This window comes from Enhydra lutris, unplaced genomic scaffold, assembly GCF_002288905.1.
Source record: "Enhydra lutris kenyoni isolate GAN:26980312 unplaced genomic scaffold, ASM228890v2 scaffoldscaffold12, whole genome shotgun sequence".
In the NCBI taxonomy this organism is placed as follows: Eukaryota; Metazoa; Chordata; class Mammalia; order Carnivora; family Mustelidae; genus Enhydra; species Enhydra lutris.
Window position 1 is genome coordinate 40,888,469 of NW_019154096.1, and position 27,062 is coordinate 40,915,530.

General features: G+C 39.7%; 2 protein-coding genes and 1 pseudogene across 5 annotated transcripts in view; 2 read left to right on the forward strand and 1 right to left on the reverse strand.

The window, feature by feature from the left end:
• Nucleotides 1-11,933, forward strand: part of LOC111145210 (mitochondrial import inner membrane translocase subunit Tim23) — a 30,578-nt gene extending 18,645 nt beyond the window's left edge. Inside the window, exons 6-7 of the mRNA XM_022499945.1 lie at nucleotides 247-357; nucleotides 11,303-11,933. Of these exons, the coding sequence (XP_022355653.1) occupies nucleotides 247-357; nucleotides 11,303-11,418 (227 nt within the window). The 3' untranslated portion in view covers nucleotides 11,419-11,933. The remainder of the gene's footprint in view (nucleotides 1-246; nucleotides 358-11,302) is intronic.
• Nucleotides 4,743-5,420, forward strand: LOC111145211 (annotated as a pseudogene).
• A 1,722-nt stretch (nucleotides 11,934-13,655) lies between the features above and the next one.
• Nucleotides 13,656-27,062, reverse strand: part of LOC111144880 (nuclear receptor coactivator 4) — a 63,523-nt gene continuing 50,116 nt past the window's right edge. For 2 of the 4 annotated variants that reach the window (XM_022499454.1, XM_022499455.1), the window contains 9 exons: nucleotides 21,261-21,415; nucleotides 19,885-20,025; nucleotides 19,615-19,703; nucleotides 18,980-19,088; nucleotides 18,346-18,435; nucleotides 17,665-17,811; nucleotides 15,359-16,375; nucleotides 14,593-14,733; nucleotides 13,656-14,205 (listed from right to left, as the gene is read on the reverse strand). In XM_022499454.1, coding sequence (XP_022355162.1) covers nucleotides 14,200-14,205; nucleotides 14,593-14,733; nucleotides 15,359-16,375; nucleotides 17,665-17,811; nucleotides 18,346-18,435; nucleotides 18,980-19,088; nucleotides 19,615-19,703; nucleotides 19,885-20,025; nucleotides 21,261-21,401 — 1,881 coding nt within the window. In that variant the 5' untranslated portion in view covers nucleotides 21,402-21,415 and the 3' untranslated portion in view covers nucleotides 13,656-14,199. Of the gene's footprint in view, nucleotides 14,206-14,592; nucleotides 14,734-15,358; nucleotides 16,376-17,664; nucleotides 17,812-18,345; nucleotides 18,436-18,979; nucleotides 19,089-19,614; nucleotides 19,704-19,884; nucleotides 20,026-21,260; nucleotides 21,416-26,624; nucleotides 26,684-27,062 lie in introns of those variants that run through there. The other 2 variants (XM_022499457.1, XM_022499456.1) reach the window with 2 other exon arrangements.

Genomic DNA, 27,062 nt, shown 5'->3' on the forward strand with positions numbered 1-27,062 from the left:
TTTTTTTTTTTTTTTTTTTTTTTTTTTTTTTTTTTTTTTTTGGAGTATGCAGTATTTCATTATATGGAAAGTCAAAGGGCATTTTATTTGGTGCCAGGCTTTTCCTGTTACAAATAGTATATACATATATAAAGAATATATATATTCTTTATGTTTATATAATGTCTATAAGATATATTTCTCTAAATATAATTGCTGTACTGACATTTAATCTCTTATTACTGATCAGTTCCATTTTCCCTGTAGCTTTGCTCTATAGTGCATTTGGTGTCATCATTGAGAAAACACGAGGTGCAGAAGATGACCTTAACACCATAGCAGCTGGAACCATGACAGGCATGTTATATAAATGTACAGGTAGGTACTACTGAGTGAAAGAGCTCTCTCTCTCAATATATTTTGAAGTATGCTTTAAAAACTAGGTATCCACAGTTTTTAAAGGATACTTGACACGTTTTTTGCAGTGTAATGGAGTGTTGTCTAAAACCTAATAGTTGTTTTGGGTTTGGGGTTTTATTTTGGTTTTTTATTTTGATAAAATATACAAAACATAAAATTGACCATCTGAACTATTTTTTAAGTGTAAGCTCAGAAATGTTAAGTTAATATATACATTGTTAATATATACATTGTGAAATATCACCACCATCTAACTCCAGAAATTCTCTTCATCTTACGAAACTGAAACTCTATAACCATTAAACAGAAACTCCTCATTTTCCCCTTCCTTTAGCCCTTGGCAACCACCATTCTACTTTCTAACTATAAATCTGAACTCTGAGGTACTTTAGCTTTGTAAGCAAAATCATATAGTATTTGTCTTCTTATAACTGTCTTTTCACACGTAGCATTATATCCTCGAGTTCATAGCATCTTCAGTATTTCCTTTTCAAGGCTGAATAAAACTCCATTGTATGTATCTACCCCATTTTGTTTATCCATTCATCTGTCAATGGATAGTTGGATTGCTTCCACTTTTGACCGCTGTGAATAATGTCTCAATGATGGGTGAACTAAATACAGCTCAACTTTGAAAAAATAATCAGAACCCTAAGAGTTGAACCAAAATGACCTGCATGGAGATCAAATATCACATTCTCCTCTGGGATGGAAAACAAACTGACATTCACTGACTTGTGATTATACTTTCAGCTATAAGCACTTACTATAACTTATTTAAAACTGTGAAATGATAATCACACCCCAGTTTAATAGATGAGCACAGTATTAAGATGACCTTTTTTCAGAAGGTCATATAAGTAGGGACAGGCCCAAATTTTTCATCACATTTCTGCATTAAATAGCTTAAACTAGGCGCCTGGGTGGCTCAGTGGATTAAAGCCTCTGCCTTCGGCTCAGGTCATGATTCCAGGGTCCTGAGATCGAGCCCCAAATCGGGCTCTCTGCTCAGCAGAGAGCCTGCTTCCCTTCCTCTCTCTCTGCCTACTTCTCTGCCTACTTGTGATCTCTGTCTGTCAAATAAATCTTTTTAAAAAATCTTTTAAAAATCTTTAAAATCTTAAAAAAAGCTTAAAGTACATATGTTCTATACTCATGCTTTTGAGAATTAACTTCTGTTTTATTATGCATTAGACACGATTAACTGAGTAAATCTGGTTTTTATTAATTCCTCCATCACAAATATCAGGTAGCATTTTTACTTCACTTTTACTAGAAGAAAAGACAAGACTCAACAGGATCATGAAATCCAAGATTTCCTGATATATCTGAGAGTAAGAGTTTTTTCCTATATTGAAAATGGACCAGGGGCACCTGAGTGGTTCAGTAGGTTGAACATCCAGCTCTTGGTTTTGGCCCAGGTCATTATCCCAGGGTCATGGGACTGAGCCCCACTATCACTCCTTGCTCAGGGTAGAGTCCGCTTGGGATGATCTCCCTTTCCCCCATGTGCACGTGTGTGCACGTTCTCTCCCTCTTTTTTTCCTCTCTCCCTCTCTCTTTAAAATAAATAAATAAATCTTTAAAAGAAGGAAAAGAGAGAAAAGAAAATGGACCACATTTGGAATTTTATCCCTAAGAGCTCACAGTACTTGCAACACAATCACACGTGTGTACTTGCATAAATGGACCTCCCAGCTAGAGTGAGACAGCAACTGCCTTTTATGTCCACATAGATGTTACCTTGGCATAGAAAAACCTTGTTAAAAATCTAGATATAATTTTCGGAAAATCTTTGGGGTCAGACAGAAGAATTTAAACTTTAATTGGCACAGGGGCGCACTCAGCAAGAGTTTACCTGGCCCGAACTGGGTTTACAAAAGATCAAATTAATATTTAAAGACAAGATTCCACATAAAAATCTGGAATTCCAGTTTCTTTTGAATAAATGGAAAACACCACGCTTACATTATTCACACTGGAAAATGCCTGGGGCTGAGTGGCAGCTGTTTCTGTACTGGTTGGATGGGCACTGAAGTTTTAGCTCATCCCGCTAGTCCCTGTCTTCTTCAGGGCAAGCCACTGTAGCATTTCCTGTGCTGAGGGCAGCCCGGAGTATAAGAATGTACTGGATTATCATCTTGGGACATACTATGCATATTTAAAAGATAGTAAGGAAAAGGCCGAATGATTGATTTTGAAGGAAGTAGGAGACTAGCTTTCTGTGTCAAAAACTTCCCTGCTGTAGGGATGCCTGGGTGGCTCAGTTGGTTAAGCAGCTGCCTTCGGCTCAGGTCATGATCCCAGCGTCCTGGGATCGAGTCCCACATCGGGCTCCTTGCTCGTCAGGGAACCTGCTTCTCCCTCTGCCTCTGCCTGCCATTCTGTCTGCCTGTGCTCGCTCTCTCCCTCTCTCTCTCTGACAAATAAATAAATAAAATCTTTAAAAAAAAAAAACAAAAAACAAAAAAACTTCCCTGCTGTAATGGCATTTGTAACACAGTCTGACACACCTGCCACATAAATTATAAAAGAGAAAGGTTTTGGTTCAGTAAAGAAAAAGCAAAAAAGACTATCCCTTAATTCTGTGTCAGGTGACAGTAGATTTCATCTTCCATTGCAATTATGAAGCAGAGAGGAAGTTAATAACTGCTGACCTAGAATTCCAATGTTGACTCATCTTTCCTGGCCGAACAATTTAAATTTAGCTCAACACATCAAAATCAGTCTACAAAGGCAGATCAGTGTATTTTACTGATTTCTGGTTTAGAATGAACTTAATAAGACAGCACAGAATTACGAATTTTGTATGGCAGAAATACAAATACAACTTCCAACTTGTACATTCAGGGATTTGGAGTAGAGTTCAGGCACTCTTGGACTAGAGCCGGCATAAACTCCTAAGGACAGAAGCTTACATTTAGGGAATGGCTGAATACTGCCAACCTAAAACATTTCCAATCCCCAATGTATTTTTTAACAATAGAAATTAAAATTTTAAAAAGGTTTAAAATTAAAGTAGTATGACTCAACGTAGGTATGGAGCTACTTTAGTGGAAAGGAAGTCATGAGGAAAAATACATGAGAAAATGGATAGTTGTCAGACCAAAAAAGGAATAATTCTGAGGGGGTGATTTTAGTTCATACCTAATGTTTAATGGATCTATGTAAATATTTTCAAAAGGTATGAAAAATTTTTTGCTTTTCTATGGCATATGAAAATCTGTTTAATAATGACCAGTGTTGGGGCTTCTGTGTGGCTCAGGTGTCTGCCTTCAGCTCGGGTCATGATCCCAGGGTTCTGGGATCGAGTCCTGCATTGGGCTCCATGCTCAGTGGGGGGAGTCTGCTTCTCCCTCTCTGCCCTTCCCCCTGCTTGTGTTCTCTCTCTCAAATAATACCTTGAAAAAATAGTAACGACCAGTATTCTACCGAAACATGAACAGCTCTAGTTTCACTATCATTCATAAACTTAGGACTAATGTTTTAAAGGCTTTAAAGGTCATTTATCTGATATCAAGAACAGGGCATCAGAGACCAAAAGATATGGGCACTCCCTGTTCCCTCACAAAAAGTCCCTGCCTATTCATTCTGTGCCTTCCCTAAGAAGGTGGTCTTAGAACAGCAAACTAAATAAAAGTAAAAGGATATACAAAGACATTTCTTCATATTAAGCAAATACCGTCAGAGTTATTGTTAACAGGTATGTTTATCAGTGAATGCTAGGCCTTCAGAATGAAACTGTATGTGCTAAAAGGACTTCCTTAACGACTTCTTTATTTCTATTTCTGGCAGCAGTATTCTTCCCATAAATGAAAATGCACATAACATATGTAACAGACAAAGGGCTAGCTGCTATAATATACAAAATATTTTGATAGATCACTTAAACCAATAAGTTAATTAAAAAATGGAGTAGGGGGGCGCCTGGGTGGCTCAGTGGGTTAAAGCCGCTGCCTTCAGCTCAGGTCATGATCCCGGAGTCCTGGGATCGAGCCCCACATCGGGCTATCTGCTCAGCAGGGAGCCTGCTTCCCTTCCTCTCTCTCTGCCTGCCTCTCTGCCTACTTGTGATCTCTCTCTCTGTCAAATAAAAAATATATATATATTAAAAAAAAAATGGAGTAGGGTTGACAAAGTGCTTCAGGGAAAAATACAAATTACCACTAAACAGTAGAAGTCATTCAGTGTCACAAGCAACCAGGGTAAAGCAAAATAAAACACTAAGATAATATTTTTCACCATCTGTTTTTTAAAAAGTGATGGTAGGGGGCCACAGCCATCCCACTGCTCAGCTCCGTGAGCTGCCTGTGGTATCAGATACCGGTATGTGCGGTCCCCGAGGAGTCCCAGCTGCCAGCCTTCTCAGGCAGTCATGTTGGAGCATCTGAGCTCGCTGCCCACACAAATGGATTACAAGGGCCAGAGCTAGCCGAACAGATGTTTCAGGGAATTATTCTTTTTTCCTGCAATAGTTGGATTTATCTACGGGTACGTGGATGAACAGTTTGGGTGGACTTTCTATATAGTTACGGCCGGATTTGCTTTTTCGTGTTCGTTGACACTTCCTCCATGACCCATTTACTGCCGGCACCCCCTCAAGTGGTTACCTGTTCAAGACTCAGGCTCAGAAGACAAGAAACCAGGGGAAGGGAAAATTAAGAGGCATGCTAAAAATAACTAATGAGGTTTTTCATGATTTAGCTTTACTCTTGCACCTGATTTTCATTTTGCTTGAGAAGAGCTCAGTTTTCATACCCAAAACGTGAGCTAAAACTTACTGCTGCTCTTTCGGCACAGCTGCGTATAGATTTTGTTCTCTTTATATTTCACTTCCAGCTCAGCTGGCTTTTGATTTATAAATACTTCAGACTTCCTCTTCATAATATTCCTCTGAAATGAGAACAGAAAACACAAGTATGCGAAGTTTCTTTCAGGTCTACCAAAATAATGAATAAATGCCTCTTAAATGAAAGTACAATTTAACTGTCAAAGTTTTATAATTCACTATGAGTGGTTAAATTGTTTTACTCTTTGTAATTAAAACTCAGTGCAAGTCTGAGTCTTATAAAAAAATAAAAATAAAAAATAAAAAGTGATGGTAGGGGGTGCCTGGGTGAGTCAGTCATTAAACGTCTGCCTTGGGCTCAGGTCATGATCCCAGGGTCCTGGGATTGAGCCCCGTATCCAGTTCCCTGCTCAACAGGAATCCTGCTTCTCCCTCTCCTAGTCCCCCTGCTTGCATTCCCTTTCTCACTGTGTTTCTCTGTCAAATAAATTAAAAAGTGATGATGAGTAGCTGATGGTTACTGACCCGAGGTGGGTTGGGGAATGGGTGAAACAGCTAAACTGGTGACAGGGAGTGAGGAGTGAACTGGTGACAAGCACCAGGTGATTAAAATAAAAACTGGGGCGCCTGGGTGGCTCAGTGGGTTAAGCCGCTGCCTTCGGCTCAGGTCATGATCTCAGGGTCCTGGGATCGAGTCCCGCATCGGGCTCTCTGCTCCACGGGGAGCCTGCTTCTTCCTCTCTCTCTGCCTGCCTCTCTGCCTACTTGTGATCTCTGTCTGTCAAATAAATATTAAAATCTTTAAAAAAAAAAAAGGCAGTGGGGGTGGGGGGAGGGCACCTGGGTGGCTCGGTGGGTTAAAGCCTCTGCCTTCGGCTCAGGTCATGATCTCAGGGTCCTGGGATCGAGCCCCACATGGGGCTCTCTGCTCAGCAGGGAGCCTGCTTCCCCCCGCCCCCCGCCTGCCTCTCTGCCTGCTTGTGATCTCTCTCTCTCTGTCAAATAAATAAATAAAATATTTAAAAAAAAAAAAAGGCAGTGGGGAAGGAGACAGTAGTAGAATCTAGAGACATAAAAGTGGCAAGGGACCAAATCAGATAGAAGATGGAACTTCATAGGCCACTGTAAGGAATTTGACTTCACTAGGCTTTAAGTCTTACATTCTGAATACAAGCATTTCCATTTACTTAGAAGCCTTGTTTATCATAACAGAGAGGTAAGCTTTCACTGTTGTTCTGGGTACAGTTTACACAGGAGATGTTAGTTAAGTCAGGGTTTATAAATCCTCTAAAACTTACCTAAGATACTCAAAGGGATCTGGGCCACCATACCACCACAGGAAAGCAACCACCAAAATGACTAAGAATCTGGTGAAAAAGGAGTCCTACGAGAACAGTCATATCGGCAGTCATTAATGGCTGCAATCATGCAAGATCATGTAATGAGTGTCGTCTTGCTCGGGAGAACTGGGAGTGCGGGAGAGGACTGGTGGAGCGGCCGTGAGGGAAGCCGGAAAACCAGCTGCTCTGCTGCCCAGAGCCACACACCCTGCTTCCACTCTTTAACAGAGAGAGCAAAGGAAAAAAAGGCAGGAGACAGCCCCTGTTGTAGAGCTTCAGTTACCTTTGATTTCCGCCTTTCCTTCATCATCCCCTCATTGCATCATTCATAAGGTTCACCATCCATCACCTGATTTGCCTTTTCTCACAAGTCCAAACTTCTGTAGCAGAAATTTTTCATTGGCCATTTTGATTTTAGGCTTCTACCTTCAGTTTGTTTTATCTGTTCACTATTTCTGGCTTAATCTTCCTCAAGTATGGTTCTAATTCTAGTACTCCCTGTCCAAAAACCTTTGATGGTGACATAATGCTTTTCAACTTAAATTTTTCACCCTGGCCTTCCATGCTCTAATCCTATCCTATGTTTTCAGGCTCTTCCCCATAACTTCCTTATATATATCTCATATGACCTAACACATAAATTTGAAATCCAGTCCATCCATAAGGCCCAACTCAACTGTTATTATCCCTTTCAAAAGATAGATTTTTTTTTTTTTTTTAATCTATCCTGGAGGCAGTTCAGTGTGGTGAAACGACAAAGGGCTTTGGAATCAGACTGGGTTTGACTTGACTACCACTAGATCCCTAAACCACTACATGCAGAGAGGAACTTGCCTGAATTTCACTTTGTTATATGAAGGCAACCTATATTTTCCCTTCACTGACTTGTAAATGGGATAACCTATAGAAAGTAAGTGACTTAAATCCCACCATAAGCATATTTTATATGGTTCTTACAAGGCTTAACACAGTTTTCCTGGTAGGAAGTCAGATAAAATGTCAGATTGAAAAATCAAGAAATAGCAAGGTAGTTGTGCTATTTAAAACCATGGAAGTAAAGAGCAAAGAATGAAAGTAGTTGCCTTTGGGAACTAGGAATTAACAGGATGGTTTGGGTGCCACATTGTGCATCACTAAAATCTTTTAGTACTATTTTGATTTAAAATTATGCCTGTGGACTACTTTACTAAAATAAAAAAGTGAGGGCGCCTGGGTGGCTCAGTTGGTTAAGGGACTACCTTCAGCTCAGGTCGTGATCCCAGGGTCTTGGGATCAAGTCCCATATTGGGCTTCCTGCTCAGCAGGGAGTCTGCTTCTCCCTCTGACCTTCCTCCTCTCATGCTCTCTCTCATTCTCTTTCTCTCAAATAACTAAGTAAATAATCTTTAAAAAATATTAATAATTAAGTGAGCAAATATCTATTTATCAACATAATAAAAATTAGGCATTGATTGGGGAGTTACTGTTTAATGGGCACATAGTTTCAGTTTTGCAATGTGAAATTCTCTGGAGATGGATTGGGGGAGATGGTAGCACGATGCCAATATACTTAATGCTATTGAGCTGTACAGATAAAAATGGTCAATTTTATGTGTCTTTTACCTCAATTTTAAAAATAAATTTAACAAAATTTAAATTTAAATAGTGCAAAAAAAATGTGGATAGTATTCTGTAGTAACCATGTGAGTGTGTAGGTTAAGGCTGCGGAGGCCAGCAACTTCTGCTGGCCAGACAGACGCCTGTCTGCTCGCTGCCTGGAGGCTGAGAATGTGTTTTATATTTTTAAATACAGTTGACCCTTGAACAACGTGAGGTTGAACTGCAGGAGTCAACTTATACATATTTTTTTTCGTTCAGTATAGTACTGTTACTTTTTTTTATGATTTTTGTATTAATCTTCTCTCTAGCTTGCTTTAAGAATGCAATAAGTAAGAATGCAATAAATAAAGAATAAATAATTTGTGAACACACAAAATACGTGTTCATCAACTGTGTATGTTTTCAGGAAGGCTTCCAGTCACCAGTAGGCTATTAGTTTTTGGAGTATCAGAAGATGTGCATGGATGTGGGGGGTTGGCACCCCTAACTCCACACTGTTCAAGGGTCAATTGTAGTTACATTTTAAGTGGTTATGTAACTATCTACATAATGGCCTTTGGGCCCTGAAAGCCTAAAATGTCTACTTTCTGGCCACTTTAAGAAAAATTTGCTGGTCCCAGCTGTAATGTAATTGTCAGTTCAGTATGTTAGCTCTGCCACTAACCAACTCTATACCCCACCAACAAGGTCCTTTAATAATCTGGGCCTCGTTTTCCTATGTTGAGAAGAGATAATACTTGCCCTTTCTGGAAGAGTTGTGTAAGGACCAAAAGGTAGAAGGTAAAACTGAAACGCATGTCTTGTGTTTGTTTTCCTTTATACAGATTGACCATTGACCTTAGTTGGTTACTGGGTACAAAGCAGGAATGTTTGCTAATCAACTTCCTGTGCTTAGTTGGGCATAAATTGGTTACAGAAAGCCTTAAGCCAAGGCCTTCAAACATTTAACACAACCAGTTGGGAAATGCTGGAATTAGTGGAAAGTTAAAGCTAAAACATGGGTTGGTATGTGATAAGAGGCTGCCCTTGAGTCAGGATCAGCTGTGCTGATCAAAGTAAATCAGACGCTGCCCATGTGTCTGCTTGCTGGAAATAAGTGTTTTCTAACCTTCAAAGAAGAGTTTGTTCATTTTGGTCAAAATAGAAAGCTTTCTAGGGGATAAATTGTTCTCCAGGGACCGTTAATATGCCAGTGGTGCCCCAAAGATCTTAGTCTTGGAGTTCCCGGTTTCATTATGTTACCCCTTAGTGCCTCTGCCCAGGGAGGCTTGTTATTTGATAGCCTAAAACTAATGTGAAAATCCTTCAAAAAAGGCTGAGTAGGAATTACATGCTTGGGACACTCAAAGCAAAGGACCAATTGGAACAGTTTACAGCTATTTTTAAACCAGTGGGCAGTGGTCAGAGCCTTGTGGATCTGTAATCGACCTGGGGGAGTTAGTCTGAAGTTGAGTGTTTGGTCCCAGGAAAACATCTGCAAACCTAGTGTGCTTTCATTTACTCGCCCTCCATCATTTTTCTGCTGATAAACAGCAGTGAGGCCACCTTTCCTTTGTTTTGTGTTGATTCAGAATGGAGGACTGCATGCTTGTAACCTGCTTGTTCAAAGAACCCTCATCACAGAGTGTTGCAGCATTTATTCTCCTGTGCTTCAGAGTTTTGTTTTTTCCATTTTAGTAATTGGTCTAATTATAGTTCACCTTCAGTCCCTAGAACTTTTTATTGACTTACTAGTCAAAGACATGAGGTAGATCATTACTAAATTGGGCAGATTGTTTTAAGTTAGCCGGTTGAGTGTACATTCTTCAGCCGCAAATTCAACTGCCATACCCAGTCTAAATATAGCAAGATGATATAAAGAGATGGTGTGACCTTCAAGGAGAGATCGTCCATTGAATTTTTTGTTTCTGATTCCCTCCCACGTATTTGACAGCTGTTTATAGATGATGCCTGCAGTTTGTTTCAGTGTGTTTAAGAGAGATAATTAGGGCACTTCATGGTGGAAACCTACATAGGTCAGCTATCAGACATCTTCAGACTGGAGAGGCTCCTGGAGGGTTTGGCCTTTTAATCTATCAGGTGAAGGCATCTGGCAGAACATTCATGCAGAAACGGCTAGTCTGAAGTGTTCTAACTTGGCAGTGTCACTGAATTTCACAGAATTTACTGGCTCATAGCCAAAGGACCTCTGGTAAGGTAATCACTGAACCACAGCTCCATTCAACCTTTGCCTTCCTAACACATGACTTGGAATGAATAATCCATAGGTCTAGCATAGGTTATCTTAAGTTTATGTTATCCACTTGTTTGTAAAACTGTAAGAGAGCATCAGGTTATTTCTTAAAAGCTTATTTGGGTACCCCCTAGCCCTCATATTAGACTCGGGTTGGTTTTCAAGCAATGATTTGTTAAAAGCATTGTTTTTATATTTCATTTCAAGTGAAATATATATTGCTAATCTTTTTTCACATGAAAAACTATCTTTGTGCAAAAATAGTTCTAAGTCTAATCCTTCAGTGTTTTTCAGTGAGTATGATGATGCTAAGTGCCTCATTGCTCATGAGCTAAGATTGTGATGCGTCAGTGTAGGAGTGGGGGTGGCGGCGGCGGGTGGTGCTTTCTCATCACTTAACTCAAAGCATGATATAGCCATCTTATCACCACTGCTTCTTGAGTCTTCAGAGTTAACAGAGGACCTGTCCAGAGTCCAAAGTTTGTTAATATTCTTCCCAAAGAGGGTGTCGCCTTGTTTATATTAAAGCCTTAAATCAACTGGCAACGCCTATGAGGTTCTAAACAGTAGGACTAGGAGGAAATTATTGAACTGTTTGGGACTTCAATAATGGGCATAAGATCTTGTCTGAAGTGTTATAGGAACAAGTAAGATTGAGAAAGATCAAATTACTAATGCTTATTATCTTACCTGTAATTATGAATTGAAAGTGCATTGAAAGGGTTGTGAATGAGAATACAGTATATGTAGTAAACAAGTGATTTAAGGGAATTTCTCACTTGAAAGGTCTTGGTTTCTTATATTACTTTAGGACTTTTATTGTTTGAGGTGGAATATTTATAAACATGAATTGTGTGTTTCAATTTCATGATAATGTTACTTAATCCTTTGATGCCAGGACACTGTATAATACAAGGCTATTCCCCCTGTTCTGTTTTCCAGGTGGTCTTCGAGGGGTAGCACGAGGTGGTCTAGCAGGACTAACGCTTACCAGCCTCTATGCACTATATAACAACTGGGAGCACATGAAAGGCTCCTTACTCCAACAGTCACTCTGAAGATTTTGCCACCTTAGGAGTGGAGGACACTTTAGTAGTCATCCCGATCAATTTATATGTCAGTCTGGAGTTACTCTTTCTTCCTACAATTAGTTTGAAAAATTGGAGATTCCAGTTTGCTGTGGTGAAGATCATGGATGGTTGACCAGGACTGGCATTCCTTCTACCCAGAGTTGAAGCCAGAACCCTCTGGAGGCTGAGTAATGTGGTTCTCCCCTACTCCCCCCGAACTGGAAAACTGCTTACTCACAGAATTCAGGTCATGATTGTTAATATGGTATCACCACATTTGTTTATTTAATGATCTGAAACTGTAATGTTGCCTTGTATTCCCAATAAAAGGTGAAAATAGAACCAAAGTGTAAACATAGCGTGAGTCTCCATTTAAAAGCATTTTTCTGGGTATAAAGTGAAAGTTACTCTTAGCATTTTTGTCTGCCCTGACTAGGCCAATACATGTTTTCTTGGTTGTGCTGAAATGAAGGGCTTCTTGGCACCATTAACAGCTAGGTTACAATTTTTCTTTAACAGAGTTGACACAAAACCCCTTCAAGATACTTGAGATTAACCATTATGCCCTTAGAGTAGTGTGTTAGTCTGTCCAACCATCATGCTTAACTCTATTCATTGAGTCGTCATCTCATGGAGGGTAATTAAAAACATAATCAGAGGAAAGGGACGAGCTACAAGGGTTTAAGAAGGTCTTGGGAAAGCAAAGGGAGGTAAGGGCAAGTTACTTAATTTCTGAGTTTGTTTTCTCACCTATGAAATAAAGTTAAATAAAATTGCACTGCAGGTTATACATATATGTAATAAATACTAAACAACTGGTGATTATTATGAAGAGAAAGGGGAAAAGTAGGGCCTTTGGCATGCACCTAGTAAGGAGTCGTCTTGATAGGAAAGCACTGAGGCTAAAGGCCTCTAGTTCTTCTTAAAAATGAGTTTAATATATTTCATAAAAAGCAGGTTAAAAATTAAAAGAGCAGGTCTGAAGTCTGCAGGAAAAGACTCAAAATGAAGTTAGTAATATACCTTTTACTAATTTAAGATTCATAAAATATATTGATATTTAAGTGAATATAAAAACAATTTATGTTCAAGTTTCTAAGCTGTACTCCTACCCAATGATTAACGTGGTAGAACAGTTTGTGACAAGGTAGTCTTACAAATACACACAACAACTATGGCTGTTAATGCTTTTAATGGAGTGGGTACAAAATGCATCAATGCAAAAGAATGTTTTACATATTCATTAGCATGGTGATGAATGTAAAATTAGAAATACATCCTTAAACCTCAAAAAACTACGAAGTTTCCTGCAACCTAAGATAATGGAAAAGGCTCCTTAAGTTTTTACCTGCCATCTTTATTAATAAAGTTCTAAGTGGTATTGGGTGGGGGGGGGGGGGAGGGCAAAAAAAAAAATAGAAGGTTGTTTTCAGCTGTGGTTCAAGAAGTCTAATGAAGCTGTATGGCAAGGACTGTGGGACTATGAAGTTTCCCCAGAAGGGTTTTTAGATGACCATATCACAAACCTGGAAAGTATTAACAATAACACAGAGGCAAGCTGAGTGGCTTAATAGTTTAAAAGCCTGGAAAGCAGCTATGTATCTCACCTTAGAGAATTTAAAAACATTATAAATCGCATTTCCTACAGAGAAACCTTTTAAAGCATGGACATGACTTTTAAGGATACTGAGAAGACATCAAGTTTTCATAAAGCTTCAGTAAACACCCCCAAGGCACAAGTGTTCAAAACGGCCTGTTCACGAAAATGTCACTGCATTCTAATACTTTCAGAGGTATAGGTTTGCTATGCTTGCAGTGAGAGGACATTTAATTTATTCCTAGTTAAAAGCACCAGGTGTCAAGCTCAGCTTCCCCTTACACAGGATGCACCAATAACCCTTAGCAAATAGTTCAAGTAGTACATTTCCAACATGTCTTGCCTTTTGTTCTTTGATTGATTAGTCAGCACTAAGGGCTCTCTGACCTGTAGTTCAGAATATTTTGAAAGTGGCTAGGACTACCCTAAATATAGTCTTGAAGCAATATGGAGCTCTTTTAGAGCTCACTAGATACTTTAATAATAATATTTAGAAAAGGGAAAAAGACAAAATTTGCAGTAGCTGAATCTTTCAAAAGAGAAAATGTAGAATCTGACATGTAAGTTAAAATGTTTTGTAATTAATGTCCAAAATGGCCAAGATTGTTAATACACATTTTGGTAAGAGAAAAAAAATCACTACATTGGCAAGGTTAACTATTTGTGTGAAATACACTATATATTAAACAGAAGAATCATTTTCACCACCAACGGAAGAAAACCCACAGCAAGGGAAGCATCTAAAGGAGGACAATCAAAAGTTTAGGGAAGCTTACTAGCTTTCCAATACATCAACACGCCTTGATTATACAACTATTTCATTTTTAAAACTACAGTGTTTTAATGTACTTCTAGTAACAATCCAATCTAAGGAGCTGTAGAGGCTTATGAAAAAGACCTATCCACCAAGATGCTATTTCTAGTGTAGGGCTGAGTTAATACTTCTGTAAGAAGGAACTGAATCACCTTAGCATCAACAAACAGCCTTTTTCTTTTACACGGTAACTCATAATTTGATGACTTATTTCTCTACACTAGCTCAAAATTAGACAGGAAAGGAACTAAGCTGACTGGTCAGACCCAGAAATACAATGATTTGGTAAGCCACACAGTCACTCGGCCCATGGATGTGTGAATCTGCAGAAAAGCTGCTTGACTCGTATTCCATTCTTTCACATCTATAAAGAAAAGCCCAAAGATTAGAGTCACTTCACTATAGGATAAAAGCAAATCTCTCCCACAACCTCCCTTAGAGCGGACTTATTTCTAAATAGGCTAATAAAATCCACACAGGCTCTGAAAATTCCCAACAGTTTTATCATCTTGAAGGGTCACTTTCAAGTATGTCCTAGTTATTTCATAAAGCAAGTTCAACTGAAATACCTGAAAAACTGTTATGATCCCCCCCCACCACCAGCCACTTCTCACTTGCCTAGCATACATGCCATTAACAGGAATATAGTTCAATGGGTCCTGTTACTTCCCAGTGAAGACAAAACATTTACAAACAGCTAAAATCTCATTTTTGGTTTTTTTTTTTCTTAACACTAGTGGAATGTACACACCTGTAGAGGAGTTCGATATAACCACTTTTCTTTGTCAACTTTAAGCTGCATACAGGCAAAGAGGTCACAAACTGCTGGGAGGCCGTAACGGTCTTGGGGAAAGTTATGTTCCTCCTGTAGGGGTGAGTTAAGTAATACCTCCTGCAAGAAGACAAAAAGGGTGGGTTGCTACATGACAGCTGGGAGGCAAGAGACCCAACTTAACTCATCTTCCAAATAGTGTAGTGTCTGTAAGGAATATTTTGCCATGTTGTAATAATGTTGCAAATGTTGGCCATTCTAATAAGAACAACGGTACAACAGTTTAATCTTTTCCATAAACAGCCAATAAAACAGTCTGGGTTTTGTTTTGTTTTCCTTTTTTTGTTTCCTGCAGGATGGGAATTGGGGGTCTGGAAAATACACCAAAATTTCAGTGTGAATCACTAATCTTCCATCAAAATTAATAGGCCAAATAACATTTAACATACTTAAGGATCTGGCCCCTTTACAAGATTTGTGATTAAAGTATAAATCGGGGCCACTGGGTGGCTCAGATGGTTAAGCATCTGCTTTCGGCTCAGGTCATGATCCCAGGGTCCTAGGATCGAGCCCCACATCAGGCTCTCTGCCCAGGGGGAAGCCTGCTTTCCCTCTCCCACTTCCCCTGCTTGTGTTCCTGTTCTCACTGTCTCTCTGTCAAGTAAAATTTTCCTTTTTAAAAGAAAAAAAAAAGTACAAATCTACTAACTATAGTTCCAATGGTGTTATTTTGATGTGTGCTCACCTTGGCCTTCTTTCGAAGTAGCCACTTGTCTTCTCTTGAGGTTAACTGGCTGAGGTTTCCCATTTTCTTTCCTGGCAAGACCCAGTCAGCTGTGTTTAAGGGACACCACGAAGTGGCTGCCTGGTTCATAAGCTTTTGCTTGCCAGCTCTATCTTCAGTACTAGGCACTTCTTTGGGACAACCTTCTTTGCATGAGGGTGTGATGAGCCACTCTGACAAAGGACTGTTCCTTATGACTTGGAAGGAATCAGCAATTCTAGAAGGAGCCACTTCCTTTGACATCTTAGCTTGTTGTGTTGCCTCTTTTCTGGAAGGACAGAGCCACATACTCAGGGAATCTGTACACTTCTCAGGCTCAGGATTTGGTTCCACAGGCATACCATTTTTGTCTTTTCCTTCTTTCTTCAGAAGCCATTTACACAGAGCTTCCTTCTCACAGTTCTCATCACACACACACTCTGCAAAACTGGTACAGGGCTCGTTGGCCTTGCATACCTCCTCTACTTTATATGGGTCCTGATGGTTCTGAATAAGCAAATCCTCTGTAATCAGGCTCGGAGTAGACAAGGGTTTCTTGGCCTCGGAATGGTCATTCAGGCACTTCAGATTGCCTAGGTTTTCAATTTCTACACCCTTGGGCTGGTTGCCCCGACAATTGGTACAGGAATCGGACTTGACAAGCCAATCATTCACACTATAGGGCTCCTGGAACACGTGCAAAAGGAGCTTCAACTTCTCACTGGTTTCACAGCTGCCATTCCCAGGCTTCTCCAGTTTATGGGATTCCTGAGGAGTCACCAGCCAATCAGAAAGGTCCATCTCATCTTGATCAAGAAGGTCCAGGTCTCCAACCTTTTCAATTTCAACAGAGTAAGAACTGGTGGTAGAATGGCTGTTACACTTTTGGGAAGTTGGTTTTTCAGGAAGCTCTTGTTGCTGACTCTTGTAGAGCCAGTTTTCTAAGCCCTTTACGTTGCCCCAGACATTACTGAAGAAATTGCAGGCTCTGGCAGAAGTCTACACAAGAAGTACACAGTATTAGTTCAAAAGAACATTATGGCTGCTTTGGAATTCAATGATAAGAGTTCTATCTGCACATGTATTACACTGCCCAGTGTTTCTAAATGTACATAGATAAGGCCAAGAGACAAAGGATTTCTCTACTGCAATATTTAAATACGTGAATAACAAAAAAATTAATTTTCTGCAGCTTTAAAAAAACTAAAAAAAATAGTAAAGACAAAGTAGGAGAAAGTACTTGTAGCATATTTGATAGAAAAGAGTCTGGCAGTTCTACGTAATAAATCTTTATGAATAGGGAGCCTGGGTGGCTCAGTGGGTTAAGCCTCTGCCTTCGGCTCAGGTCATGATCTCAGGGTTCTGGGATCGAGTCCCACATTGGGTTCTCTGCTCAGCAGGGAGCCTGCTTCCCCTCTCTCTCTGCCTACTTGTGATCTCTCTCTCAAATAAATAAAATATTTTTTTAAAAAATCTTTATGAATAAAGAAGACAAAAATGAACAAAGGATATGATCAGGGAACTCATCCAGGAAGGCTAATAAACATGAAAAATATTCAACCTCCATAGCAAAGAAACTTCAAAACAAGTAAAACTTACTTTATATCAAATTTGGAGAAAAAAGGAACTTATAAATATGATTGTCACTATTCAAGAAGTTTCAGGGAAAGAAGCACCCTCAAATATTCTGCTGTGTATTCTTCTGAATATAAACTGGTACCAACTTCCTGGAAAGCCAAACTGGCAATATGTATCCAAAGTCTTGAAGGGTATGCAGAATTATAATCTAGAAATGTAATTTCTAGGATTTTACTAATCAAGAATGTGCACAAACGAACTCTTGGCTGTTTAGGGGAACTCTGTTTATACCTAGAAAACTAGAGTTTAAGTTATAGCCAATCAATAAAATATTATATGCTATTAAGGATTTTATGGAAGAAATTAAAGAGAAACATATTTGTGCTCTACTAGTGGAAAAAATCCAGTCAAAACAAGATTTACAGAATCATGTTTCTAAAGTATATGTACACATAGAAAAATGGAAGTATATAAACAAGTGTTACAGTAGTTAGCTCTGAATTTTGGGATTATGAGTTTGTATTTCCTTATGGTTCTGTTTTCTAAGTTTTCTATCTGTAGTGAAGAGGTGCCACTGTTGTAATAAAGAGTTGTAAAAATATTTTCAGCTTAGAACTAAAAACCAAACAAAGACATAAACCATAAGTTAAAAACTGAAACCATCTACTACTACTGCGTCTATCTCAGAAACAATAAAGGCAGCAACACACCTGACTGTTCTCCAAGGTCTGCTTTTGGGTGAGCCAGTCCTGGAGGTTGGTGCTGGGGATGTAAGGAGTCTGACGACCACTGGCAGGTTTGCTTCCAAGGAGCCAGTCACTGAGAGAGACAGCCGTGGTGCTGGATGCTGACTTCTGCTAATCACATAATACTCTGCTGCTTAACGAGGCAATGCCAAATGCCATGGAAGGTTCACCAGAAAAGCAGGAGATCCACACTTTCTAATTATGGCTTCCCACTGACCCTGCACATATAACATGACTTCCCTAACCCTCCATCTTCACAATTATAAAACAAGAAGTATAGCTCATCTCCAGGGTTGCTCTCAATTCAAAACATCTAGCATTCCTATTCACATTGCCTTAAGAATTATAAAGAGAAGGTTCCCTAAGAGAGAACTACCCCAATCAGAGAGCTAATGATAATATGTCTTATGAACTAATTGATAACAATTGACTTTTTCTCCTAACACCTATAAAACCTCTAAATTTCTATCTGACATTCAGTCTCAAAGGGAGTGTTTAATTGCATTAATTAACTCATTTCCACTGGTGCCATTTTGCAAATAAATGGTACCAAAAAGTAAATAAATAAAAGTGATTTACTCAAAAGCCAAAAGACATATAAGCCAAGTAATAACTTAGTTACCAGAAACAAAAATGACATTTTACCTGTTCTGGCAATGGGATAGAACCTCTTTTCTCCAGGAAAGGCCCAATATTTGATGAATTAGCATGAGCAATCAGGTGTTCGGGAATTTGCTATAAAATGAAAGGAAATTAATCACATTTATTAACGTTATGCTTTCATCCCAAAAAGGTGAAACTGTAATTCCTCAATTTCAAAAGTAATAAGCAAAGCATTATCATTTCACTAGAATATTCTTTACACTAAATTCAATGACCTACACAAGTAGTTAGGAAATCTGAGAATTCTCTACTACAGAACTCACTATACAAGAGAATTCTTCACCAGAACTGGTAGTATTACCACTTTTACAAGACCCAAACGAGACCGTGTTTGGTTTTTTATTTTAAAGATCATTCAAGTCATAGATTTTATAAGAAATATGTCAAAAGTTATGTAAAAGGATACAAGATGAATTCTGGAGATTTTAAGTGAGTCAGTTCCACATTCCAAGAACTACCAGCCTAATGCTCTATCAACTTAATCAGAACATGAAACTTCTGAAGCATAGCAAATGCTCAAGAAAGCCACTATTCATAGTAAAAATTTTCAAGACCATCTGTGAGTCCACAGATCTGAGAAGTGCTCTATGAATTGTCTGAGATCAACACTACTCACAATGGTCTTGAGGGATCCAAACGTGGTGATGGCCTGACGCAGAGCAGCTGTGTCTGCTTCAAACAGCAGGACAGTCGAATCTTCGGGTTTGAGGGTCAAATTGCCCAGTCTGGAAAAAAAATAAACAAAATCTATTTTTAAGGAATAATGATTTTAATCTAAAACAAAAGCCAAAGTGTGAATGATTTGAAATGATTGTACTTTACTTTTCTAAGAAACTCATCAAAGGCAGATGACTTCACTATGTACCATCAGGTATAATATTAAGTATATAAAGTCAGATGATCTTATCACAGGAAAAGAGAAGCCAGGTTAAGTCCAAGACATACAATAAGTCACAAAATTGACTTGTTTTTTAAATAAACATTGAAGTTGGGGCAGCTGGGTGCTTCAGTTGGTCAACCATCTGCCTCGGGCTCAGGTTATGATTCGGGGCTTTTAGAATCAAACCCCATGTCAGGCTCCCTGATCAGCGGAAAGCCTGTTTCCTCCCTCTCCCCACCCGCCCCAACTGCCCCCCACCCCTGCTCTCTCTTGATATCTCTCTCAAATAAATAAATAAAATCTTTTAAAAAATAAAATACATACATCAAATCAAAGAGCCAAAAGTCAAAACAAGTAAAAAATATCTTTACCTCTCCAGGCACACAGAAACTTGATTGGCTAGATCTTTGTTTTGGGTGCACTCTAGTTGATGAATAAGACAACTGAACTGGCCCAGTAACTGTAAGAAAAATGGAACCATGTAGCCAGTGATACTAAAAGCATCAAATATATCCAAGTTAACAAACAGCACTTGAAATTAAACTTATACCTGATCTTTATTAATGCTACATTATAGGAAAGACATTCTTTGGAAACCAGAAACCATACTCAAACTGATTACAGCCTGGCAGCCTCCTTACCCAGTAGAGCTGTTGGGTCTGCTGCTGAAGTGTCTCCTCTTTAAGCTGATAGAGGAGATCTACCTGCTCATACAGCCACACCTCACGGCTTCGAAGGCATTCCAGGTGACGGCTTATGCAGCTGTGAATCTGGGCTTTGACCTAGGAAACATATACCTATTAGCCTCACTGCTGTTAAAAAGCCCAAAGAATGGTGTTTCCCACAGAATGGTTTCTTAAGCTTATGGGGGGGGGGGGTCACAAATCCTTTTCGTCATCCAATCATATCTATGGAGCATCTCCCCAGAAAATACATCTTACATACTCAAAATTTTACCCGTTAATTCTGGAATTTATGGTCCCCAAAGCAAAACCATGGACCCAGTTTAAGAATTCCAGCCATAAAAGCATTCATAAGCTCTAAAATCCTCCTTCAATACCCCTCTCTCCAAAGATTAGCAGGTTTATTTGGATGACCTAAAGTAATCAAGAGAAAATAAAAGGATAGATCATGTAATGCTGATCCCCCTCAGTTTTCCATCCAAGTTGAAAACCTAAAGTCTTACAAATTTGCCAGTGGAGTAAGACAGGAGTATTAATAGCTAGCCCTTATCTCTTTTCTCATTCTATGAATGAACAATCTATTTACAGAGGCCAATTCAGTAAAGAGATGTGCGACTACCTGTGAACAGAGAGAAGACCACAAGGACAGACAGTTTAAGTAAACCTATAAACTAAATGTTTCTGGAAGCATAAACAGCAATTCAAAAAAGAATAAATATAAAAATCCGCAGGACAGAAATCAGAACAGCTATAAATTATCCATGAGAATTCACGTAAGAAACTATTTTAAAACAAATTTTTTCTGTATAATAAAGTTGTATTTCAAAGTCATGTAATACGTGGTCTTCCCACTCACCAATAGAATAATACTAGGTCAATGGAACAAAGAGATTTCATTCTGGCTTGATCTAACAGATAAAGTTATTTACAGAACCATGCCACCGCCAAAACCATGCCACCACTAAGTTAAAAGATGGCAGGGGACATGATGAAGTACTACCCTTCAGGCATCAAGGACACACAGCTGGGAAGTATGGTACTCATTCATTTTGTTATTTTTTACTGAGGGCAGTACTTGGCACAGGGACCACACAGAGGAGCAATTAAAAAATGCATGCTGAACTGAACTCTTTAAGGTAGTACAAGGTTTTTCAGACTCTTCTACCATCTGCTTAATTTCACTTGGGAATCAAAGGTACCAACATTTCAGGCATACCATGCAAGGCATCAGGTGAAACTTTTTGGTTGGCAGAGAGAAGCCAAGCCCTTAGCCATACCCTAACTAGCCCTGTGCTGAGAGTCCAGACAAGGGAAGAAAAAAGCACATGTCACACCTCTTGCAGGTTATCTTTAATTTGCTGTTCAGCCCGGAGAACTCCACCAATAGCAAGCTCCAAGTCCCTCCGTGCATCACAACACCTCAAAAGGGGCTCTCTAGTACTGGAGCAGCCACTCTGGTCCTGTGAGGTACTCATTCTGCTCACTGTTCCTTTGAAAGAAAAAAAAAAAAAAAAGAACAATCTAAATTGCACTGTAATTACAACCAAAAACCACCTTTCAATCATCCCCCAAACGATCATTCCAACCAGCTCCCAATTACTAACTTACTTAGATTACTTCCAACACAGACCTGGCACACAGTATACCCTTAATAAATACTGCCTCTTCTTCCCTCCCCACCACTACTGCATTCCTACCCTACAATTCTATGCATGTACTTTAGTGACATTTTAAATGTGAACAGATTATTCCTAAAAAACAAAACAAAAAGCACTAATTTTCCTGAACTGATATGGCATATGGCCTCCAAGAAGTTAAAAGAACACTACAGTGTTCTTGTGTACACTATGTACACACATAGGGGGCACATGTTCTTGTTCTGAAAGGTCTAGAAGGATCTGTAATTACTTTGAAAAGCAACTACAAACTACTAACTTGGTAAGCAGAATTAAGAACACTGTTTGGATTTGGCATTTACCTAAATTGACTGGGAAAGTGGAAATTTTAAATTATTTTAAGGTGGGGCTTTTTTTTACATTTAGAAAGGCTTTAGGAATGGTTTCATAGGTAGGATGCTCTCAAAAAATCTAACAAAGTAATTTCAAAGGATTCTGATATAAGGGAGGTACTTACAGGCATTGGTATGGGAAACTACAGAGTTTTCTAATCATCTTAGGTTTACAAGAGATAAGAAACAGATGTGGAAAGAACAGCACACAAGCAATGATAAAATGATAAGAGACTGAGACAGAAGATGGCTGGAAAAACAATGAAGCAAAAGCTTGACAAAAACCACTGGAAGAAGTATGGTGTCTATCTTAGATAGATCTAGAATCAGAGATAGTTTCTAAACACTTAGAAAAAAGCAGTAATCCATGTAACCCAGCAGGTGTTCACTAAGCCTGATGACATCAAAGTTATTTCCTTCTTGGACAATTCCACTAAACCAGCCACTCAATGTAGTCCTGCAGCCACACTCTTATCTGGATGCTCAACAGTATGTCCTGTGTCAAGGTGATATCCTATCTTTGGGGACAAGTGAATATGAGATAAACAGGTACAACTAAATGGAATCCTAAGATTACTTTTTACAAACAACTCAAAAGGATAGAAGACTGAATGAAGCCAGTCTATAAAGTTTTTAGAGGTACGTTTTCCCCCAAACTCCCCTGTTTTTCCTAATTACATGGATTAAAAAAAAAAACAAAACAGAAAGCAGATATTACAGTTGCAGTTAACAAGTGACTTTGATAAAAAGATTCCACAACAATCTCTACACAGCTGTTAAATTTGATAAAACAAAATGTAAATTTTTAAAACTTGAATGGGGGAGGACAAAGTGGAAGAGAATAAAATGTTTTTTAAAAGGATGAAGATTTTTAATTGAAAGTAACCTCTATATGAGTTAGCACTGTGCTGGGTCCGAGAGAAAACACACCATTTGCATTTACCAACAGTACAGTGTTTGTCACAGGACTAAGCTGTTCCATGTTTATTAAACTAAATTTAAAATTTCTTTCTGAATAACACAGTTTAGAACAGGCAAAGGGACGTTCAAACCATGAAAAATTTCTCCAGGAAGGGAAGCTGTTTAGCCTAGATAAGTCTCTGGGAGGACTTGATTACGACACTCAAATATTTGGTGACCGCTTGAAAAGACTTAGATTTGTTCAGAATCACCCAAAGGGAGTAGAGGAGGATTACCAGGAGACATCTGAGGGAACACATGAAAGAACCTCCTGTCAGTTCTGAAGGCAGAGACCTTCTCAAAGAAGCCAGCTTTTGGCTGAACGGCAGCCTACCCAGTGTAGAGTCCCCCAAAAGGTTGACTCTTCATCTGAAAGCAAGTGACCTCTGGCCTAGACTGTACCTGCAAGCCTAGGGTTCAGGACCACATAGCTAGCTAAAAGCTGGGAAGGGACAAAAGTGGTATGACCCCCATCCTTAAGTAAAATGATGGGAAGAAGAAACCTAATAGGCTTTCTTTTGAGAATCTTAGGGAAAAATACATACTGAGGAACTAGGGATCCTCTAAGAAACTGAAAGATTCAGGAAACGTTGTAACTTCCCTGTTATTTCGCTACCTCAATCTGTTTCCCCATAATGACCTCTAAAAGGAAGGGCCTCTGTAACTAAATTTGACAGAAATCTTTGTGGAATTTTTTTTTAACCCTCAAAAGGCCAGCTGTAACTATTTTGCTAACTTCTTTTTCACACTGTAAACTGACCTGTTTTAAGCACAGGCATTAGTGTACACTTAGTGCACACTGTAGAGATCCTGAACAATACCTGTGCAACACAAGTGAACTGCTGGCTCATACGTGGAGAGCTAGAGTGTCACCTCATTACCACAAGTTGCTTCACTTTGCACTTAAAAGTTACATGCAAGGCATATTTAGCTGTCTTTCCAATTATTAACCAACTTTCACTTGTGCCAAATTTCCCATTCTTAGGTCTTCATCATTCGTATGGAATGCCATAATGCCTGGCACAGTGTAAAATGCAATCAATAAAATTAAATTAAGATGTACTGGGACACCTGGGTGGCTCAGTCGGTTAAGTGTTTGCCTCCAGCTCAGATCACGATCTCAGAGTCCTGGGATCAAGTCCCACATCAGGCTCCTTGCTCAGCAAGGAGCCTGCGTCTCCCTCTGCCTGCTGCTCCCCCTGCTTGTGTGCACTCGCGCTCCCTCTGACCAAAAAAAAACGAAATCTTTTTTAAAAAATAAGTATATAAATAATAAATTAAAATGTACTTCACAATGCCAAACCCGAGCTCTAGATCACACAGGTGGCAAAGTCAAATGCATATAAGTGCTGTTATTACTAGATCCCTAAAGTAGGTCTTCTGAATTCAATTACAAGTACTATAAAAACTATCTAACAGGAGGGGCGCCTGGGTGGCTCAGTGGGTTAAGTCGCTGCCTTCGGCTCAGGTCATGAACTCAGGGTCCTGGGATTGAGTCCCGCATCGGGCTCTCTGCTCAGCAGGGAGGCTGCTTCCTTCTCTCTCTCTCTCTCTGCCTGCCTCTCTGTCTACTTGTGATCTCTGTCAAATAAATAAATAAAATCTTTAAAAAAAAAAAAAAAACCCTATCTAACAGGAACAAAATATGGCAAAAGTACACAAACTGGGTTTTCTCTTTATCAGCTACGGACAGAAGGCAGGATGAGATTTAAGTTACAAAACTGATTTTCCCCACATATTTATCACGTTTTCACGTTATCCTTCAACGCAGTCATCTTGTTAATAAGGGTCTTTAGAGCCCATCTGTCACTGCCCCACCACCTTCAACAGAAGACTGTCTTAAATGTACATTTTTTGGACAAAGTCAAAAGTTTAAGTGCTTCTAAAACTTTCGTGCCTCTAGGATTCCTGTCCTACTAGGTTTGGAGGGGAGGAGGAAGGAGGAGAGAGAGACACACGCACCCCTCAAATAAAGAAAGCTCCAGGAAAACCTAGAGCTCTCCCCAAAGAGTTCTACAAACTATATATTCTATCTTTGCACAAATCTAATTATGAAATCCAAAGATCATGAAACCACGATTGAGCAACTAACCACAAATGAAGCTAAATCGTTATCATGTGGTTTAACCATAAAATTTCCAAAAAGCTATAACCCTCTAGTGACCAGCACAAACCACACTTTAAAGTTGAAAATCTCTTAGCCATCTCTTTTGTAGACTGTTCTCATTTTACAGATGAAGCCACTAAGGCCCAGACAATTTAAACGACCCATCTAAAAACCACAGGCTTGAGTTCAGAACTAAAGTTCCTAAGGTCTAGTCCTGGATGCTCTCTGACCAGCTTGTTCTTCCTTTAGTGTCTTATCACCCACAAATTACTTTTATTTGCCAATACTAAAGTTTGAAATTAACATTAAAAAAAAAAAAAAACAACAACAACCAAGAATGAACATTCCAATGGCATGCTACTGGAATAACTTCCACTAAGATTCTGTTCATTTTCATAGTCCTCAATAAATTATGACAATTTTTATTAACATATAATGTATTACTTGTTTCAGGGGTACAGCTCTGTGATTCATCAGTCTTACACAGTTCACAGCACTCACCATAGTACATACCCTCCCCAACGAAATTATGACTATATTTAGAACTTCTTCCTTGGATAATGCTAACAAAACAAATAGTACCTGTGCATGTCATGATAGTTTCGGAATAATCAGAACACTGCCAAATACCAGTGCCAAGTATGAAGGACACAGCAAGCGACCTTGATTCTGATCCCACATCTGTATCACAATCAAAGTTCCATTTGTCTATCTGAAGGCTTAGGCCAGGTCATCTCTAACTGCACCTTCCAGCTCTCACTGTCACCCTTCCCACCTGCTCCTCCTCTCCAAAAAAAAAAAAAGTCCACTTTTTAATTTCCTGGCATCCAAATCATTGCTAGAAGCCTACGCCCTGAAAAAATCCACAGCATACATCTATGTTGTATGGATTACTAAATCTGAAATACTGCCAATTTGGTTATCTTTGATGAGACAATATAGATTAGACTGTACAAGTTTTCCGGAAAAAAATTATTAATTATAAAGTAATTAATATTCCACATTACCTTGAGACATTTCTTCGTCACACGTTACTTTTTAAAAAAAAGGGGGGGTTATTTTTTTATTTCACACTTCATTCACTCAAATGCTATATATGTCCTACCCTAGCCTCAGCCCACTTTTAATTCTTTATCAACACAAGTATTTTTTAAATTCAGGATCTGATTCTCCGTAACTTTTTTTACACCTCGCAAATAAAGGTTAATACCTGAAGAGACTTACACAAAATAAGTAACCATGAAATCACGATAGCATATTTTAAGATTCACACTTCAGAGTTTACTTCGCTGGGATCTATATACTTGTTAACTACAGCAACCGAGCACATCAACTTTCCGAAGCAGTAACTGCAAACCGACCACAAAATTCCCCACCTAAAGCCAAGTAAGACTTTTCTAGTTAAAAGCAACAATGATTCATGCAACTTTCCAGGTTCCCCAACACTTTCTAAGAGCACAGTAACCCTACGAAGCCGCGGTACCGTCCCTTGAACCCGCAGCCCTCAGGGATCACCGCTCAGCACGCATGCGCACAGCCGTGGCCGCATAGCCTCCCTTCCCCACCCCAGCGTGGCAAGAGACTCCAAGCGCTCCGGCAGCGCCCCTGGGCTGCCCGACGAACCTCGCAGGCGGGTCTCCGCCGCGCGACCAGCCTGCCGAACCGGAGCCGCTTTGACCACGACTGGAGCGCCGAAGGTTCCCGAGGCCACGAGCCACGTCCCAACCGGCCTGATACTGGCCGCAGACCTCCGCGGCTGGGAGCGCGCACGTCGGCGCCGGGGACGAGCAGAGAGGCTCCGCCCACTCGGGCACCTCCCCTCCCCCGACAACCCTAGGCCCCCGCAGCGGCTAGCAAAGCTTGGGCGTGGCTCCTCCCTCCCCGCCCCGCCGCTTCCGGAAGCCGGTTACCAGGGGCCGCTCTCCAAACTCCCCTCAGCCCTGCTGCTCCAGCTCGTAGCCTCTGTCCACCCCGCTCCGCGCTCCAAATCGTCAAGACGTCTGTGGCTTAAGGATTTTGCTGCTATTCACTACAGAGAAATAACAACTGTGGGTCTTCTGA